The sequence below is a fragment of the Oncorhynchus mykiss genome, chromosome 2 (assembly GCF_013265735.2).
Source record: "Oncorhynchus mykiss isolate Arlee chromosome 2, USDA_OmykA_1.1, whole genome shotgun sequence".
Classification (NCBI taxonomy): domain Eukaryota; kingdom Metazoa; phylum Chordata; class Actinopteri; order Salmoniformes; family Salmonidae; genus Oncorhynchus; species Oncorhynchus mykiss.
Genome location: NC_048566.1, coordinates 9283648 through 9303431, shown reverse-complemented (window position 1 = coordinate 9303431; position 19784 = coordinate 9283648). Strand labels below are relative to the sequence as shown.

Genomic DNA, 19784 nt, shown 5'->3' with positions numbered 1-19784 from the left:
TGTTGCATCAAAACAGAGTCACTACAAAGATACAGGTGTCCTTCCTAACTCAGTTGCCAGAGAGGAAGGAAACTGCTCAGGGATTTCACTGTGAGGCCAATGGTGACGTTAAAACAGTTTAATGGCTATGATAGGAGGAAACTGAGGATGGATCTACAACATTGTAGTTACTCCACCATTCTAACCTAATTGACAGAGTGTAAAGAGAGAAGCATGTACAGAATAAGAATATTCCAAAACATGCATCCTGTTTGCAACAAGGCACTAAAGTAGTACTGCAAAAAAATGTGGCAAAGCAATTCACTTTTCTCTCCTGAATACAAAGTGTTATGTTTGGGGCAAATCCAATACAACACATAACTGAGTGTCACTCCATATTTTCAAGCATAGTGGGGGCTTCATCATGTTATGGGTATGCTTGTAATCGTTAAAGACCGTGTAGTTTTTCAGGATAAAAAAAATGAACTAAATGGAGGAAATTCCTAGAGGAGAGATTAATACACCTTTCAGCAGGACAATAACCTAAAATACAAGGCCAAATTTACACTGAAGTGGCTTAAGAAGACCGTGACTGTTCCTGAGTGGCTGAGTTACAGTTTTGACTTAAATCTGCTTGAAAACCTATGGCAAGACCTGGAAATGGTTGTCTAGCAATGATCAACAACCAATTTGACAGAGATTGAAGAATTTTGAAAAGAATAATGGGCAAATGTTGCACAATCCAGGTGTGGAAAGCTCTTAGAGACTTATCCAGAAAGACTGTAATCGTTTGTTGTAATGATTGTTGTAATCATTACCAAAGGTGATTCGAACATGTATTGACTCAGGGGGCGAATACTTATCAAATCAAGATATATTAGTGTTTTATTTTTCATTAATTTGTTAGAAATGTCAGAATTTGTCTTCCACTTTGACATTACAGAGTATTTTGTTTAGATCGTCGACAAAAAAAATAACAATTAAATACATTTTAAGGTCGTCATTGTAAAATAAGATTTTGTTCTTAACTGACTTGCCTAGTTAAATAGAGGTTAAAAAGAATAATCCCACTTTGTAACACAACAAAATGTGAAAGTCCAGGGGTGTGAATACATTCTAAAAGGCACTGACTTTCACAGAGAAAAGCTGACCAATACAACTATGCAATGCAAGATGGCCAGTTTTGTAATATTATATATATTTCATATATAAAACTGTGAACATTTGTGAAATAGAATTCATCGGGAAGGAATATGCCGAATATGTCCCAAATTGCACCTTATTCCCTATATAGTTACTACTTTTGACCAGGGCCCATAGCTCTGGTAGTGCACAGGGAATAGGGAGCTATAATATATATTTCAACCCTTCCTGATCTATTTTACTGATGCTATTCCTTTCTTTCACTCCTCTGGACTGGATCCCTGTACCTCGTCCTGTCTGGGATGTCTCCTGTGTTTCCATGCTGATGTTTGGTGAGTATCCAATTCTATTTTCAGCGCTGCTAAAAGCTGCTCTTTAGAATCATTGGAGTAGGCTGTTTCAGGTGTTTATTTTACATCATGTGCTAAAGGTTTTACTTGTAGGCAGACAGGAACATGACTGAAGGGCCTGTATTTTGGTCTATGGGAGTCAGAAATACAATATCCCCTTGTTTGAATATTTGAGCTCTAATCCCACCAAGCATAGAGCTACATATGTAGGATCTTAATTTGAGCCAGTTTGCTACAACTGATCTGATGTGTGAGTATGTCTTCTGGCATGCCTGTGCTTTGGTGCTGCTCACCCAGGCTGAATTAGGGAGTGGTGGCATCACATCTGGCTGAGACCTTCTGGCGTCTTTATCTCTCCCAAACACTTGCCGTCCCAACATGCATTGCGGCATCGTGGCGTAATGGAAAAAGTGTTCCCTTCTATTGGTTTCCCCTATGACTCTCAACTGGTGCTGTTAGCACACAACGTGCCAGAATTTTGGTCTTTATCTAATGTGGATTTCATCTAAATAACTGTGTTCTAGAGTAGTAATAACTATCACATATAACTGACCAGAACATAACCTGCAATGGAGCATTTCTGCTGGAGAAGGCCAACACCACTTTCAAAGACAACCCTGTCAGGAATACTCTTGGGGGAAGCTTTCTGAATGTGGTTGAGCCAAGAACTGTCGTTGTCTCTTTAGCCACCAGGTGGAAGCACAAACTCAGGGATGATTCTACTGGCACAGATACAGGAGGATGAACACTGAATACAGCAAGAACATGAAGAGATATAAACACAAAGGTTGTGGTGCACATAGCTTCTTAATGCCTATAAAGTGGATCAAGCTGTTTCATAATAGATGGAGCACTGCCTTGACACAGGCCCGTGTCTTTGACTGTTGTTGAATCTGAGAGCGTGCATCATCACCAAGGTTTTAGAAACCCTCTGATCTCAGTGATGCAGACAGGGCAGACGTTCTCATTGGCGTGGCTATTTTCACAGTCATCTCACTTGTCTGTATTAAATGTTTAGCTCTGTAAGAAAACCTCGGGTGCGTTCAGTGGGTGTGAACCGGGAGAAAACTTACTGAAACAGAGCAGATACTACCTGAGCTTGTTCAATAACAATTTATTTTATTTTTCCCCCCTTCAAATGTTTTTCTCTCATTGGTTCCTACTGAACATGATGACCTTAATGTTGTGCAACTAGACTAGCACGTCTCCCTGAAGCATCCAAACTGGGCATGAGCGGGGAGGGGCAACACAGCTACTGCTCCTATAGTATGCTATCTACTGGGAGAATACTGCAGAAACATGGAACATTCCTGCTTCATAAATACTTGATACCATAATGGTGCAGTATGAATATTAATGTGCGGTTAGCCTACCATCCATCCATGCCCTTAGTGCTTTCTAGAGCTTAGATCTCCAACCACAAACTAAGTCTCCTAAAGCATGCTACAGACAGTACTATATGTGCCGACTGGCATTGTTTTATTAATACCAGATGTTCACAGCCGCAAATATTGTTTTACGTATTATAGATATATTGTGTGATGCAAAACAAGGTGTTAGATGTCTCTAACCATGATGCAGTAGGCAACAGAACAGAGGAAGGAAGGCAACGGGAGGGGGGAGGGAGGGGTATAGGGGCCGTTATGTAATCCGTGATGGAGCCAAAGAGAGGGATGAAGACGAGAGATATAAACACACTCCATGTGCCCAACTAAAGGTGTGTGTGTGTGTGTGTGTGTGTGTGTGTGTGTGTGTGTGTGTGTGTGTGGTGATGACTTTCTTAGAGTGAGTGGATTTGTGTCTTGGCTGTCTGTGTCTGTCAGAGTCTCTGGGGAGGGTGCATCTGTGAGTGGTGCCCTCCCCTCTCCTCATCTCTCTGGGGTTCAGCCCAGCACCTGCTCCCTGCATTAGGGAGAGGGGAAGGGAGGGGTTTCTAGGCAACTGGGGGGTGGAGGGAGGGGTGTGTGTAGTAAAACACACCTATCTGTCTCTCTACATTCCTTCTGCCCTTGTCATGTTGTGACCATGTCCAGTAATTATTTTGGATTATGTTACAGTATGACATCAGAGTAAAAAAGAACAATATTCTTGTATACTGTATCCGTATATACACCAGAGGCTTGTTAATGTCATTTCAACATTCCCCCTTGTTTCCAGCTCTGCACTTGAGGTCAGTAACAACGTTATAATGATAGATACAGAAACTGATTTGTCCCATATTTGGTCAATCTCAATACTGTAAAAACAGGAACAGACCTGTAGTATTCCCAGATGCCATGGCCCAGTCTGACAGTCGCCTGTGATCTCATGCCACATGAAGTTGGTCTGGAGAGACAAAGGTGACAGTGGCTAACCCTGTACCCTAATCATGTACCCTAACCATGTACCCTAAGCCTGTACCCTAACCGTGTACCCTGTACCCTAACCTTGTAACCTAACCATGTACTCTGTATCCTGTACCCTAACTCGAATCCAGGCTGCATCACATCCAGCCGTGATTGGGAGTCCCATAGGGCGGCGCACAGCGTCCGGGTTTGGTCGGGGTAGGCCGTCATTGTAAATAAGAATTTGTTCTTAACTGACTTGCCTTGTTAAATAAAGGTTCAATAATATATATATATATATATATATATATATATATATATATATATATATATATATAAAAAACAAAACCTGTACCCTGTACTCTTTCCCTCTATGGGTTGTTTACAGAATATTGAACCCGACTACCCCCTCCCACTCCCCCTGCCTCCCCAACCCCAGCCTCTCCATGAGCCGTATGGCACTAATGGGGTCAGACAGATGGATGGGGACCATGTCATCCCCAATAAAGAGAGTCTGTGTGTGTGTGTAGCAGGGGGGCACTACATAAAATGAGCAGTGCTGGCCCATTACACTTGAAAATGGGGAGACACTTTTGAGGATTGGTTGGAGGCAGATCCTATGTGTCTCTGTCTCACACAGCATGGTAGCCAATAGCAGAGGGAGTTCTAGGGGGCGACTCCCTTACACAGCATGGTAGCCAATAGCAGAGGGAGTTCTAGGGGGAGACTCCCTTACACAGCATGGTAGCCAATAGCAGAGGGAGTTCTAGGGGGAGACTCCCTCACACAGCATGGTAGCCAATAGCAGAGGGAGTTCTAGGGGGCGACTCCCTCACACAGCATGGTAGCCAATAGCAGTGGGAGTTCTAGGGGGCGACTCCGTCACATAGCATGGTTGCCAATAGCAGAGGGAGTTCTAGGGGGCGACTCCCTCACTCAGCATGGTAGCCAATAGCAGAGGGAGTTCTAGGGGGCGATTCCCTCACTCAGCATGGTAGCCAATAGCAGAGGGAGTTCTAGGGGGCGACTCCCTTACACAGCATGGTAGCCAATAGCAGAGGGAGTTCTAGGGGGCGACTCCCTTACACAGCATGGTAGCCAATAGCAGAGAGAGTTCTAGGGGGCGACTCCCTTACACAGCATGGTAGCCAATAGCAGAGGGAGTTCTAGGGGGCGATTCCCTTACACAGCATGGTAGCCAATAGCAGAGGGAGTTCTAGGGGGCGACTCCCTTACACAGCATGGTAGCCAATAGCAGAGGGAGTTCTAGGGGGCGACTCCCTTACACAGCATGGTAGCCAATAGCAGAGGGAGTTCTAGGGGGCGACTCCCTTACACAGCATGGTAGCCAATAGCAGAGAGAGTTCTAGGGGGCGACTCCCTTACACAGCATGGTAGCCAATAGCAGAGAGAGTTCTAGGGGGCGACTCCCTTACACAGCATGGTAGCCAATAGCAGAGAGAGTTCTAGGGGGCGACTCCCTTACACAGCATGATAGCCAATAGCAGAGAGAGTTCTAGGGGGCGACTCCCTCACTCAGCATGGTAGCCAATAGCAGAGGGAGTTCTAGGGGGCGACTCCCTTACACAGCATGGTAGCCAATAGCAGAGAGAGTTCTAGGGGGCGACTCCCTTACACAGCATGGTAGCCAATAGCAGAGAGAGTTCTAGGGGGCGACTCCCTTACACAGCATGGTAGCCAATAGCAGAGAGAGTTCTAGGGGGCGACTCCCTTACACAGCATGATAGCCAATAGCAGAGAGAGTTCTAGGTGGTGACTCTCACACAGCATGGTAGCCTACAGCAGAAAGAAAAGTGCAGGGGCTCTGCCTGAAAAGGACTTGGATGGAGGGTTGTGTAGTGTAGACCAGTTCTCCTGATGCTTCTCTATCTGCCTCCCTCCTGTTCTTGGGCTGCGTGCTGTGCCTAATGACACAGCACTAACCTAGGCCGGCTCATTCATTGGCCAGCCCTGCCTAGTGGGAGGATGGTGGATACATGTGCTGCTGTGGATTCATTTGATAGTGTAATTGATTTACTGCATATTAAAATTAGGTGATTAATTGAGAAGTGAGAGTCTGGGAGGATAATGCTGATGAATTATCGCTATAGGCCTTTTATTTATTTAACTAGGCAAGTCAGTTAAGAACAAATTCTTATTTACAATGAAGGCCTACCCCCCCGGTCAAACCCTCCCTTAACCCGGACGACGTTGGGCCAATTGTGCACCGCCCTATGGGACTCCCGATTACGGCCGGTTGTGATTCAGCCTGGGAAAGAACCAGGGTCTGTAGTGACGCCTCAGACCGCTGCGCCACTCTGGAGCACTATAGGCTATTCATTATATGGTGTTACAATTAATTGTTGTTCATCAATGGGAAATAATTGAGTGAGTGATGGAGACTATCTCTCGAATTAGCATGACTTTGCATTCATATTTTTTGTAGGACCATGATAAATCATTTCTTTATGCTTAGGCTCTAAGTCTATTTCAATCGTCTGTAGTTTCACGTTTCAAAGTTTATTTGTCACGTGCACAGGATACAGCAGGTGTAAAACAGTAAACGCTTATTTACGAGCTCTTTCCCAACAATGCAGTAATAAAATAATATAGATAAGAAAAACCCGAGAAATAGAATAGGTTATTGTTTCGGCGCTTCTTCCTGTCATAGGTGTTGGACCAAACTCTCAGGATCATTTCTGAGAATTTGGTGATTAATTATGAAGCACTCAAGTCAAACATCGTTATCGAAATGGACCATACGATTCAACGTCTCCCCCACATCCCATAGGTTAATCTAGAATTTAGCAGTGTTCAATTGGTGCATACGGTTAACAAAGTCCGATACTTCAGTATGGTGACTCCTCCCCTTTACTAGTGCGGATAAGCATCTTCAGCACAACAAAGCATGTGTCCGGTTTCTGCAACGTTGTAACTTCATTATTGTAACTTCACTGGATGTACGGAATATTCGGTTGCGTTGGATTTAACTAATTATAGTTCTTCATTGATGGTATTTCTATTTTAGGTAAGCGCACTTTTGAATGTATTTCTGGCGGCTGATAGGATTTAGAGTTGGTGTTTATTTGTTTTCTACATTCGGCGCCATTTTCACACTAAGATGATTTAAATGCCTGCGCTATAGGCATCGCGGTGTAGCTGACGCGCACACGGGAGATAGTGTTAAAAAAAATCACACCTTAAATAAATCAATGTTTTGTAAAAGTTGAAAGAAATCTGCGTTTGGACTACCTCAAAATTCCAATATCTTCAGTTAAAAACAAGTGAATGAATGGTTATGATGATTAGAATGGGAACGCCAGGGTATTTCATTTGCCTGGCCGCTCACTGCTCCAGGGTCTTTTATCCATATCGTGTGGCATTTGTTTGTGGCCCAATGAATGTGAAATAAATAACTAGACCTAATTCAACATTTTTCTTACAATAATTGAATACAATTTCCTAACATTTTTAGACGGCTATTTGTAGTGCAGTGTTTTTGGATTAAAATCAGGACAATGAGGACATGCATTTATTCAAATATTACAATGTTACAAACACTTCTGGTTCCTTTTCTTCTTTTGACTTTTCTTTAGCAAGATGGAGTGATCTACTACTGTATGTTAACTGTGCTCAATAGTCATTCATCCCATTGGCCATCACTAGCCTACTATCAATCTCTTGATGAGAAGTTAAATGGCTTTTGTGTGTGCAGATTTTCAACACAAAAACATGGGCAGGAAAAGGTCCTATGTAGAGCTCAGAAGCAGTCCGGGCCATGCCGACAGTCATCACACCTTACCATTGCACTTGACATAACTTTGTGGGGGGAAAAATCAGACTAAAGACTTTTAAACATTACTCCATTTTCCCTGTGTTTGTAAAATATTGAGCCTGGCCTTGTTGCTAAAATGACAAGAACAGACTAATTGGTTTATTCTGTGTCTAGGAAAGTGTCCCACAACCTTAGTGTCTTTTGTTTTAACACCGTAGCCAATACACCACCATTCACCATGTTGTTCTCTGTGTGCTCTGCCTGCAATCGTCTTTCAGAACACAACTATGTCTGAGAAGACCTCTGCTCTGGTATCGTTCATGCTGTCAGTTATTTGAGCTTTTGGTTTAAATGTGATTGACATGATTCATTCTTCAGCGTGTTAAGTATGAATCCATCTCTGCAGTAGCCAGGAGGCTAGCCTGAGTACAGTAATGTGTATCTGCTGCTGCTGCCTGTAACACACTGAAGGGGAACTCATCCAGTAAGCCCATCCTCCATTGATACTGCTGGGATATATATATATATAGCAAGATAATCTGTTATGAAGGGATGAAAACATGATGTGGGAGGGGCAAGAGAACACTGAGAGAGACACCTGAACGAGAGGGAGATCTGAGAGAGAGCAAGTGTGTGTGTGTGAGAGAGAAAACATTTTAGTGTATTCGTGAGAGAGAGAAAGTTTTAGTGTATTAGTGAGAGTGGACTGGTGAAGAAGAGTTAGGAAGGAGAAAGAGTGACGTTGCATTAGTTTAGTAAATTACTACTGTGTGGTTTGTTTGTGCCAAGTAGGGTTGGGCACTATCTAGATTTTCATGTCGTCATACCTTCCTTCTGTCGTCCTGGGATTTATGGTATTACTGGTTTAGTACACAAGGGGACGCCAAAACAAACCTATTGGGCGTCTATTACCAGAATGCTAACATAATTAGCACTAGTAAAAGCTTATTTCTATGGAGGCTGCTAGCTAAATATGCTAAAATGCAGAAATGAAAATAAACAAATTGCAAAGACAGGCAATCCATCTCATAAAGTTACACATATATAGGTAGGAACTTCCGAATGGAATTTTGACATTTCCAAGTGATTGTGAACGAGAGACATTGTGCAAATGAACAAAGTTTTGACACATGCTTGTCTGAAGGAAGAACAGTACTGGCTCTGGAGCAGCATGTGTAGGCTACATGCTGTGTCTGTGTGGAGTCTGGAGTCGCTAGGGCCTGCTCAGGGAATAGGGGGCAGGAGGAGACGGGCTGAGAACAGAGAGGAGGAAAAAACGCAAGTAAATAACTCAGTCAAAGGGATTTGACTTTTTCACTGTAAGCTCATTTACTTGTGTGGCTGCCAGCCAGATAGCGTTGCACTTCTGTTGTCATCTGAGGAAAATGAAGCTATTTTCTGCTGAATGTGTTGCACCAATGTATTTTCTGTGAAGGAAAATTAGAGTTAAATGTCCCTGATCACTCTATTGAAGCAAAAAAGACTTGACTTTCAATATAAAACACAACCCCTGTCAACACACAGCTGGACTCACCTGCTCCCGTTTTCTCCTGTTGTTTTACGAACAAACAGGTGACTGGCTCAACTGTTCTGGGGAACTACGGTGAGCTTCATAATGTGACAGGTGAAATGAAGAAAGCGAGCTGCTTGATCTCCTAACACATTGCACAAGTTGACTGCAGGTATCTACTTAAAGTAGCCACCAATATTACAACTTCAAAGAGGTATTGAAAAGCCATCCCATGGCTATTTCCAAATACCCTGGTATACGGTGTATACAGTCTAACGCCCAAGCCTAGTGCCAAGGGCCAACACTCTGCACACAGAACAAGATACGCTCTGTTTTTTAAGAGTGATGTTTTTTTCTCTGATAAGATCTAGAGTTTCCAATTGTACAGTGGCAAGAAAAAAGTATGTGAACCCTTTGGAATTACCTGGATTTCTGCGTAAATTGGTCATTAAATTTGATCTGATCTTCATCGAAGTCACAACAATAGACAAACATAGTGTGCTTAAATTAATAACACAAATTATTGTATTTTTCTTGTCTATATTGAATATATAATTTAAACATTCACAGTGTGGGTTGGAAAAAGTATGTAATCTCCAAGGCTAATGACTTCTCCAAAAGATAATTGGAGTCAGGCTAACCTGGAGTCTGATCAAGATTGGAGATGTTGGTTAGAGCTGCCTTCTATAAAAACACTCACAAAATGTGAGTTTGCTATTCACAAGAAGCATTGCCTGATGTGAACCAAGCCTCGAACAAAAGAGATCTCAGAAGACCTAAGATGAAGAATTGTTGACTTGCATAAAGCTGGAAAGGGTTACAAAAATATCTCTAAAAGCCTTGCTGTTCATGAGTCCACGGTAAGAAAAAATGTCTATATAAATGGAGAAAGTTCAGCACTGTTGCTACTCCCTAGGAGTGGCCGTCCTGCAAAGGTGACTGCAAGAGAACAGCGCAGATTGATCAATGATGTTAAGAAGAATCCTAGTGTCAGCTAAACTCTGTTGACGAGTCTACGATATGTAGAACACTGAACAAGAATGGTGTTCATGGGAGGATACCACGGAAGAAGCCACTGCTGTCCAAAAAAACAGGTTTGGGGCTGCTTTCCTGAGGCTGCTTTGCTGGACAGCTTGCTACCACCGACAGAAAAATGAATTCCCAAGTTTATCAAGACACTTTGCAGGAGAATGTTAGGCTATCTGTCGGCCAATTGAATCAGAAGTTGGCTGATGCAACAGGACAGTGACCTAAAACACAGAAGTAAATCAACAACAGAATGGCTTCAACAGAAGAAAATACGCCTTTTGGAGTGGCCCAGTCAGAGTCCTGACCTCAACATGATTTTGAGATGCTGCATGACTTTGGGAGCAGTTCACACCAGACATCCCAAGAATATTGCTGAACTGAAACCGTTTTATAAAGACGAATGGTCCAAAATTCCTCCTCAACGTTGTGCAGTTCTGATCCGCAACTACAGAAAAGGTTTGGTTGAGGGTTCACATACTTTTCCCACCCTGCACTGTGAATGTATGTTCAATAAAGACATGACAACGTGTAATTCGTTGTGTGTTATTAGTTTAAGCAGACTGTGTTTGTCTATTGTTGTGACGTAGATGATCAGATCACATTTTATAACCAATTTATGCAGAAATCCAGGTATTTCCAAAGGGTTCACATACTTTTTCTTGCCACTATGTCTTTATTCCAAATGTGACTGGAGTGGACTGTGAACTTGTTGTATATCCACAGCATGTCTAGATACTGTTATAGGCACCATCATTGACAGACATGTCATCGATACTTTACATTTACAATGATGTATTATTGACAAACACATCGATATTATCCATTGACAATTACAGCATATAAAAAATAAAATGTATTGTCACATAAATCTGGAAAGGTGCAGTGAAATGTGTTGTTTTACAGGGTCTAACCCCTGGAGCTAATTAAGTGCCTTGCTCAAGGGCACATTGACAGATTTTTCACCTTGTCCGCTCGGGTATTCAAACCAGCAACCTTTTGCTTACTACCCAACACTTTAACCGCCTGCTACCTGTCGCCCTATTGACAGACACGTCATGGAAACTGTTCATTTACAAATATGAATTCTCTCTGGTACCATAAGACACACAGACATGAACACTTCTGAAATAATGTTCCACTAATATACAGATTTCACCTTCAATCAATTGGCTTTGGCTGAAGTCTGGTTTAAACTGGATTGAATTTAAGTGTAGGCTTGGTCTGCTCCTTCAGCCCAACCACAGTCGATCAATGGGATAACTCCATTCAGCCTGGTCCCCAAGCGGTTCACGTTACAACATCAGAACCATCTGTGGGGGTATTGATTAGGTTGAAACAGAGAGCTGGAGATAAAGTTACACACTAGAAGACCAACAGACCTACATGGGACCGTACCCATTATAGCTGAGAGTTTAAGAACTAACCAGTGTAAAGCCCCGGGCACTGCTTTTTTGTTTTAAATCAATGGGTTAGTGTTAGAGGTTTCTATATCAACGTTGCTGAGAGCATTGTGAATGTTCTTTTGAAACAATTTGCATATTCCATTTTTGTGTGTGTCTATGTGAATGACTGCAGCCGTGAATCGGTGAGTATCTGTGTGGGCATGTGATAGGATGCATGTTTGTTTGTAAATGTGTTTGTGCGTGGGCATGTGAGAGCCTGCCTGTATACCGCTGTGCAAGCGCATGTGTTTACAGATATCTTTGGCATTTATTTCCTTTAATTTGGACTTTCAGGCCCGGTGGGAGGGGCTAATAGGTGGGCGGGACTTAGCATAAGCCATGAATCAGCACAGCTGATCACAACCTGCCAGATTTTCTCTGAGAGAGAGAGGGGAGCGAGATAAACAGAGAAAGCGAGAACAGAAGGAGAGAAGGGAGAGAGCGAAGAGGGGGGGAAAGAGGAGATGGGGGAGAGAGAATAGAAAGAGGAGAGGGAGGGAGGGGAGGAAGAGAGATAATCTCACTTGGAGCCTGATTAACACTAAACTCCAGGCTAAATCCCACTCACTAAATTCACTCTCAGCACCTACCACGCATGTTTCTGTTTCTCAGTTCCCCTGTAGGGCAAATATGATCCAACGTGCTTAAGGGCCGGCGGTATTAGTGTTGGTGCTGGGGATGTGGTTGAGATGGGGATGGCTGCTACTCAGATTCCCACCAACTATGAATGAATGAATGAAGAAATGTCCTCGGCCTGATACCACCAATTTAGATTACACTGCTTAGTGTTGTGTGTGTCTACGTCTGAGTGAGAGCGAAATTGTGAGGGAATGCGTGTGTGCGCACTGCAGTCAGTGACATGAGATATCCTAATGAGTCGACAACATCCTGAGAACCTGCAGCTCTTATACCCGTTCTCCACAAGCTTTGCTCAACACACAGTTGCACACACCCATGTTGACTCCAATGCTTCCCATAGTTGTCCAGTTGGCTGGATGTCCTTTGGATGGTGGACTATTCTTGATACACAGGGGAAACTGTTGAGTGTAAAATAAAATAAAAACAGCAGCGTTGCAGTTCTTGACTCAAACCGGAGTGCCTGGCACCTACTGCCATACCCCGTTCAAAGGCACTTACATTTTTTGTCTTGCCATTTCATCCTCTGCATAGCACACATACACAAGTCTCACTGATTTTTTTCCCCTTTCCTGTCCTACAGTATCTTATCCAACCCCCCCTTCCCTTTCCTGTCCTACAGTATCTTATCAACCCCCCCTTCCCTTTCCTGTCCTACAGTATCTTATCCAACCCCCCTTTCTTGTCCTACAGTATCTTATCCAACCCCTCTTCAATTCCCTGTCCTACAGTATCTTATCCAACCCCCCTTCCCTTGCCTGTCCTACAGTATCTTATCCAACCCCTCTTCCCTTTCCTGTCCTATAGCATCTTATCCAACCCCCCTTCCCTTTCCTGTCCTAAAGCATCTTATCCAACCCCCTTCCCATTCCTGTCCTATAGCATCTTATCCAACCCCCCTTCCCTTTCCTGTCCTATAGCATCTTATCCAACCCCCCTTCCCTTTCCTGTTCTATAGCATCTTATCAAACCCCCCTTCCCTTTCCTGTCCTACAGTATCTTATCCAACCCCCCTTCCCTTTCCTGTCGTACAGTATCTTATCCATCCCCTTTCCTGTCCTACAGCATCTTATCCAATCCCCCTTCCCTTTCCTGTCCTAAAGCATCTTATCAAACCCCCCTTCCCTTTCCTGTCCTACAGTATCTTATCCAACCCCCCTTTCCTGTCCTACAGTATCTTATCCAACCCCTCTTCCCTTTCCTGTCCTACAGCATCTTATCCATCCCCCTTTCCTGTCCTACAGTATCTTATCCAACCCCTCTTCCCTTCCCTGTCCTACAGTATATTATCCAATCCCCCTTCCCTTTCCTGTCCTACAGCATCTTATCCAACCCCCCCTTCCCTTTCCTGTCCTACAGCATCTTATCCAACCCCCCTTCCCTTTCCTGTCCTATAGCATCTTATCCAAAACCCCTTCCCTTTCCTGTCCTACAGTATCTTATCCAACCCCCCTTCCCTTTCCTGTCCTATAGCATCTTATCGGTAGTCATTTAGGCAGGTTACCGTAGTGTTCTTGGGCACAGGCACTATGGTTTTCTGCTTAAAACATGTTGGTATTACAGACTCGGACAGGGAGAGGTTGAAAATGTCAGTGAAGACATTTGCTAGTTGGTCAGCGCATGCTCGCAGTACATGTCCTGGTAATCCATCTGGCCCTGCGCCCTTGTGTATGTTGACCTGTTTTAAATGGCTTTTCTCACATCATGAGCGTGATCACATAGTCTTCCGGAACAGCTGGTGCTCTCATGCATGTTTGAGGGTTATTTGCCTCGAAGCGAGCATAGAAGTAGTTTAGCTCATCTGGTAAGCTCGTGTCACTGGGTAGCCCCCAGCTGTGCTTCCCTTTGTAGTCTGTAATGGTTTGCAAGCCCTGGGACATCCGACCAGCGTCAGAGCCGGTGTAATACGATCCGATCTTAGTCCTGTATTGACGCTTTGCCTGTTTGATGGTTCGTCGGCGGGCATAGCGGGATTTCTTATAAGCTTCCGGGTTATACAGTCCCGTTCCTCTAGCCTTTAGCTCAGTGCAAATGTTACCTGTAATCCATGGCTTCTGGTTGGGGTATGTACGTACGGTCACTGTGGGGGCGACATCATCGTTGCACTTATTGATGAAATCAATGACTGATGTGGTGTACACCTCAATGCCATCGGAGGAATCCTTGAACATATTCCAGTCTGTGCTAGCAGAACACTCATGTAGCTTAGCATCTGCTTGTAAGCAGGAATCAGGAGGATAGAATTATGGTCAGATTTGCCAAATGGAGGGCGAGCTTTGTATGCATCTCTGTGTGTGGAGTAAAGGTGGTCCAGAGTTTTTTTCCCCTCTGGTTGCACATTTAACATGCTGATAGAAACATGCTGATAAAAAAAGACAGATTTAAGTTTCCCCGCATTAAAGTCCCCGGCCAATAGGAGCGACGCCTCTGGGTGAGCGTTTTCTTGTTTGCTTATGGCAAATACAGCTAATTTATTGCGGTCTTAGTGCCAGCATCAGTCTGTGGTGTTATGTAGACAGCTACGAAAAATACAGATGAAAACTCTCTAGGTAGATGGTGTGGTCTACAGCTTATCATGAGATACTTTACCTCAGGCGAGCAAAACCTTGAGACTTCTTTAGATATCGTGAACCAGCTGTTATTTACAAAAATACATAGTCCGCCGCCCCTTGTCTTACCAGACGCCGCTGTTCTATCCTGCCGATACAGCGTATATCCAGCCAGCTGTATGTTGATAATGTGGTCGCTCAGCCACGACTCCATGAAGCAAAGATATTACAGTTCTGAATGTCCCATTGGTAGTTTAATCTTCCGCGTAGGTCATCTATTTTATTTTCCAAAGATTGCAAGTTTGCTAGCAGAATGGAAGGCAGTGGGGGTTTATTCGATCGCCTACTAATTCTCAGAAGGCAGCCCACCATTCCGGCCCCTTTTTCTCAGCCTTCTCTTCACGCAAATGACAGGGATCTGGGCCTGTTCCCGGGAAAGCAGTATGGCATTCACGTCGGGCTCGTCGGACTCGTTAAAGAAAAAAATCTGTCTGCCGGTTCGTGGTGAGTAATCGCAGTTCTGATGTCCAGAAGTTATTTTCGGTCATAAGAGACGGTAGTAGCAACATTGTATACAAAATAAGTTAAAAAAAAGTAACAAACATTACAAAGAAACAAACAAAAACACAATTGGATAGAAACACGTAAAATGTCAGCCTTCTTCTCCGACGTCATCTTAACTCCTTTCCTATAGCATCTTATTCAAACCCCCCTTCCCTTTCTTTAGTCATATGTGCACCCCAAATGGCACCCTATTCCCTACATGGTGCGCTACTTTTGACCAGGGCCATAGTGGACTATGAAGGGAATAGGGTGCCATTTGGGAGACACACAGATGGTCGGAGCATCTGACGTGCACCTGACCCAACAGCTGAACACGCTGTTCACCCATTTCTGCAGGGCAATCTTTATCTCTGGCAGCTAGTTAGTCTAATGATGGTTGATGTATACAGGAGTAATGATGGTTGATTTATACAGTAGTAATGATGATCGGGATGTCAGCTGGCCTACTGGAGGTAGAACATTATAGACGTGAGAAATGATAGGGCCTCTATGCACTATGGAAAAGTGTTTTCAAAAGGGTACCAGTTTGATGAAGATTGGCAGAACTACCGTTATTTCCTGTATATTGCTCTATTTTTGACAAAAGTAGTTGGGCCCGGGTCAAAAGTAGTTGGGCCCTTGTCAAAAGTAGTGCACTACATAGTGGATAGGGTACAATTTGGGACACCGTGTGGTTGTGAGAGTCCCTGTTACTTCCCCAGGTTAGAAGCCAGACCAGAGCTGCTCACCTGGCCTTTAGCAGAGAATCTAGATGTTACCTAGTGAAGACAATGGAGGAGGCAGCCATGCAGGAGGCAGCAGCAGACACAAGACGTCTCATCTGGTCCATTAACACCATGTCTGTTTCCTGACTATTACCATTGAGATTACGCTACATTAAAAGACCCAGAGGAGATCCTGAGCACTGAGGCGTAAACCACGCGGCTCAGTGTGTGTGTGTGTGTGTGTGTGTGTTTGGGTTGACCTAGGGAACAGGCCTATGGGGTGTTGTTGCGGTGGGGGAAGGGAAGGGCTGGATTAGTTAGAGTGCACCACAGTTATTGGTCACCAGACACAAACAATGGGAGGACTAAAGAGGATTTGGTCTCTGTGGTCCCCCCTCCCCTCCTCTCCTCCCCATACCCCTGCTGTCCCTATAGCGATGGAGCACTGTGTGTGTGTCAGGCAACCTCTGGGGTAAGGACAGCCGTGTGTGTGCAGCTGGAAGATCTGCCATCCTGTCTAGCGAAGTGTCTCCCTGCCCCCCACTGTATGGCAGACCTAGACATTTAATGAACTACTAGCCTAGATGTTGAGCAATGACAACAACTAGCAGCATCAGACTAGCCTAGATGCTAACAGTGGGCTAAGTAGATGCAATCTCTGTTAACACTGCATGGAGGGCTACTAGACATATGATGATGAACTGCTATGATCTAACACAAGTACGTTGATGCTGCTGCAACTCTTTCAATGACAGCCTCACAACTGCAAGACAAGTTCACACAGTGAAGTGAACACAGTAACTGGCCATTTACTTCTCAGAAGCCCTGTATGTCCTGTGAATTTCTAAACCAATTTAGTGATGCATTGTCATGCAATGTTACATTGGGACATCTTGGCCCACCGTATGAAGCCGGCGGGGCCACAGCGGACGGATGAAAGAGCCGTGTTGGGTTAGTGCTGAGGGTGATACTGACTGGAGCTGTACTAATAGACTTCCAGGCTGCTACGGAGCAGAAAGACTACATTGTGTGTGTTTCTAATGAGCCTCTGATAGACACACACTGTCGTGAGCTGCCTGTCTCTCAAGAGGTCCTCCCAGACACACACACACACACACACTCATTCAACAAGAGGTGCCATTGTGGAGTGGGATACACTCATAACTCCATATGAAAACGTGTTTGTGGCATATTTGATCGAGTACTCAAGTCTGACAAAATGTAGTAGTAGCTCATGCTATAGAATGGCACCAGTGCATCACTGTTGACTGTCCATAATCATGTCTTGCTTGTGTGTATGTTGCTGTGCATCATCCAACATGACAACACACAAAGCTTTCTCTTTCCTATCGCTAACTACTCCATGTCATGTTCTGCAGTGTGTACCATGACAACAGAGGCTAGCGCGGTGGGCGAGGCGGACACAGAGGGCAAGCCGAAGCCCAGTGTAGCAGAGGCAGAGAGAAGACCGGAGAACAAGCAGAGCTCGGAGGCAGAGATACAACTGGAGAACAAGCAGAGCCCAGAGCCAGAAACAGAGAGAGAACCGGAGAACAAGCCGAGCCCAGAGCCAGAAACAGAGAGAGAACCGGAGAACAAGCCGAGCCCAGAGGCAGCAGCACCGGAGCCAGAGAGGGAGAAGCCCAGCCAGAAGACCCAGGAGCAGGACTCAGAGCCTGGCTCCACAGAGAGCCCCATCTTCACCACCACCACTGAGGAGGAGCAGCTAGTGAAGCCCCGCCAGCGCACCTCAGCCAGCCGCGGCCTCTCACGCCTCTTCTCCTCCTTCCTCAAGCGGCGCTCGCAGTGCTCAGACGTAGAGTGGGCTGAGGTCGAGAAGGCGGAGAAGGACAGGAAAGAGAAGGCAGAGGCTGGAACAAAGGAGGAAAAGTTAGAGCAGGCCAAGGGGGAGGAGAAGAAAGAGGCAGAGGAAAGGGGGGAGAAGAAAGAGGAGGAAGAAGCAGCAAAGAAAGCAGAGAAGAAGAAAGAGGAGGAAGAAGCAGCAAAGAAAGCAGAGAAGAAAGAGGAAGAAGCAGCAAAGAAAGCAGAGAAGAAGAAAGAGGAGGAAGAAGAAGCAGCAAAGAAAGCAGAGAAGAAGAAAGAGGAGGAAGAAGCAGCAAAGAAAGCAAAGAAGAAAGAGGAAGAAGCAGCAAAGAAAGCAGAGAAGAAGAAAGAGGAGGAAGAAGCAGCAAAGAAAGCAGAGAAGAAGAAGAAGAAAGAAGGGGAAGAAGCAGCAAAGAAAGAGGCAGTGAAGAAGAAGAAAGAAGAGAAAGAGGCAGCAAAGAAAGCAGAGAAGAAGAAGAAAGAGGAAGAAGAGGCAGCAAAGAAAGCAGAGAAGAAGAAGAAAGAGGAGGAAGAAGCAGCAAGGAAAGCGAAGAAGAAAGAGGAGGAAGAGGCAGCAAAGAAAGCAGAGAAGAAGAAAAAAGAAGAGGAAGGGGTAACGAAGAAAGAGGCAGAGCAGCAGAATCAAGAGGAAGAGGCAGCAGAGAAAAAGGAGGAGGAGAAGAAGAAGAAGAAAGAGGGAGAGGCAGCAAAAAAAGCAGAGAAGGAGGGAGAGGCAGCAAAGAAAGAGGAGAAGAAGAAAGAGGAGGGAGAGGAAGCAAAGAAAGCAGAGGAGAAGAAAGAAGAGGAAGAGGAAGCAAAGAAAGAGGAGGAAGAGGCAGCAAAGAAAGCAGAGAAGAAGAAGAAAGAGGAGGAAGCGAAGAAAGAGGAGAAGAAGACGAAAGACGAAGAGGAGTCAGCAGAGAAAGAGGAGAAGAAGAAAGGGGAGGAAAAGACAACAAAAAAAACGCAAAAGGGGAAGAAGAAAGAGAAAGAAAATAAAGAGGAGGAGAAGGGGAAGAAGAACGAGGCGAATAAAGAGGTAAAGAAGAACGAGGAGAATAAAGAGTTAAAGAAGAAAAAACGGAAGGGCAAAAAGAAAGCAGGGGAGGAGCACAAAGCAGGGGAGCAGTCCACAACAGAGGTGCAGGTGAAAGCCCCCATCGCGGCCCCGGAGCCAGAGCTCAGAGCAGAGGCGGAGGGGGAGGCTGAACAGGAGAGGCAGGAGGAGCCGGTAGAGGACCAGGACCATCACTCCATCAGCAGTGCAGAGACACAGGTGAGTGAGGGAGACAGACACAGTGAACTTCTCACCTAGGGCATGGGTGCACAACTCTGTTACTTGGGGAATGCTATCCTGCTGGGTTTTTTTTGTTCTGATTTAGATTGTGGGAGACAGCTTTTGCAGTGCGCAAAAAACAAAAATGCAGAATTATCATACCTACACTGAACAAAAATATAAACGCAACATGTGAAGTGTTGGTCCCATGTTTCATGAGCTGAAATAAAAGCTCCCAGAAATGTTCCATATGCACAAAATGCTTATTTTCTCTCAAATGGTATGCACAAATTGGTTTTACATCCCTGATAGTGAGCATTTCTCCTTTGTCAAGATAATTCATCCACCTGACAGGTGTGGTATAATCAAGAAGTTGATTAAAGAGCATGATCATTACACAGGTGCACCTTGTGCTAGGGACAATAAAAGGCCACTCTAAAATGTACAGTTTTGTCACACAACACAAAGCCACAGATGTCTCACGTGTTGAGGGAGTGTGCTGTTGCCATGCTGAATTGACTTTATTTTAATTGACTTTTTTACTTATATGAACTGTAACTGAAATTGCTGCGTTTATATTTTTGATCAGTATATTATTAAACGTGTCAATGAGTTGCCTTCCCATTTTTTTATATATTTTTTTACAATGTTGTTATTATTTTGCACATTGAGGGGCTGC

General features: G+C 44.5%; 2 protein-coding genes across 17 annotated transcripts in view; both read left to right on the top strand.

Moving 5' to 3' along the window:
• Window positions 1-1016: 1016 nt before the first annotated feature.
• On the top strand, window positions 1017-19144 carry LOC118944050 (axoneme-associated protein mst101(2)-like). The gene is made up of 3 exons (XM_036961584.1): window positions 1017-1454; window positions 17385-18253; window positions 18803-19144. Exons 1-3 carry the CDS (start codon window positions 1367-1369, stop codon window positions 19142-19144), a joined length of 1299 nt encoding a protein of 432 aa, XP_036817479.1. The 5' UTR covers window positions 1017-1366.
• LOC110510828 overlaps window positions 18687-19784 on the top strand; it is a 39301-nt gene continuing 38203 nt past the window's right edge. For all 16 annotated transcript variants that reach the window (XM_036937330.1, XM_036937309.1, XM_036937313.1 and 13 more), the window contains exon 1: window positions 18687-19105. The gene's annotated coding sequence lies outside the window, so the exon portion shown is untranslated. The remainder of the gene's footprint in view (window positions 19106-19784) is intronic.

Bases quoted from the DNA above. Each gene is read 5' to 3' on its own strand.
- LOC118944050 (XM_036961584.1), top strand. From the start codon at position 1,367: ATGCTATTCCTTTCTTTCACTCCTCTGGACTGGATCCCTGTACCTCGT. The intron at 1,455-17,384 runs GTGAGTATCCAA...CATGTTCTGCAG, and splicing joins TGTTTCCATGCTGATGTTTG to TGTGTACCATGACAACAGAG. The intron at 18,254-18,802 runs GTGAAGAAGAAG...AAAACGCAAAAG, and splicing joins AAGCAGCAAAGAAAGAGGCA to GGGAAGAAGAAAGAGAAAGA.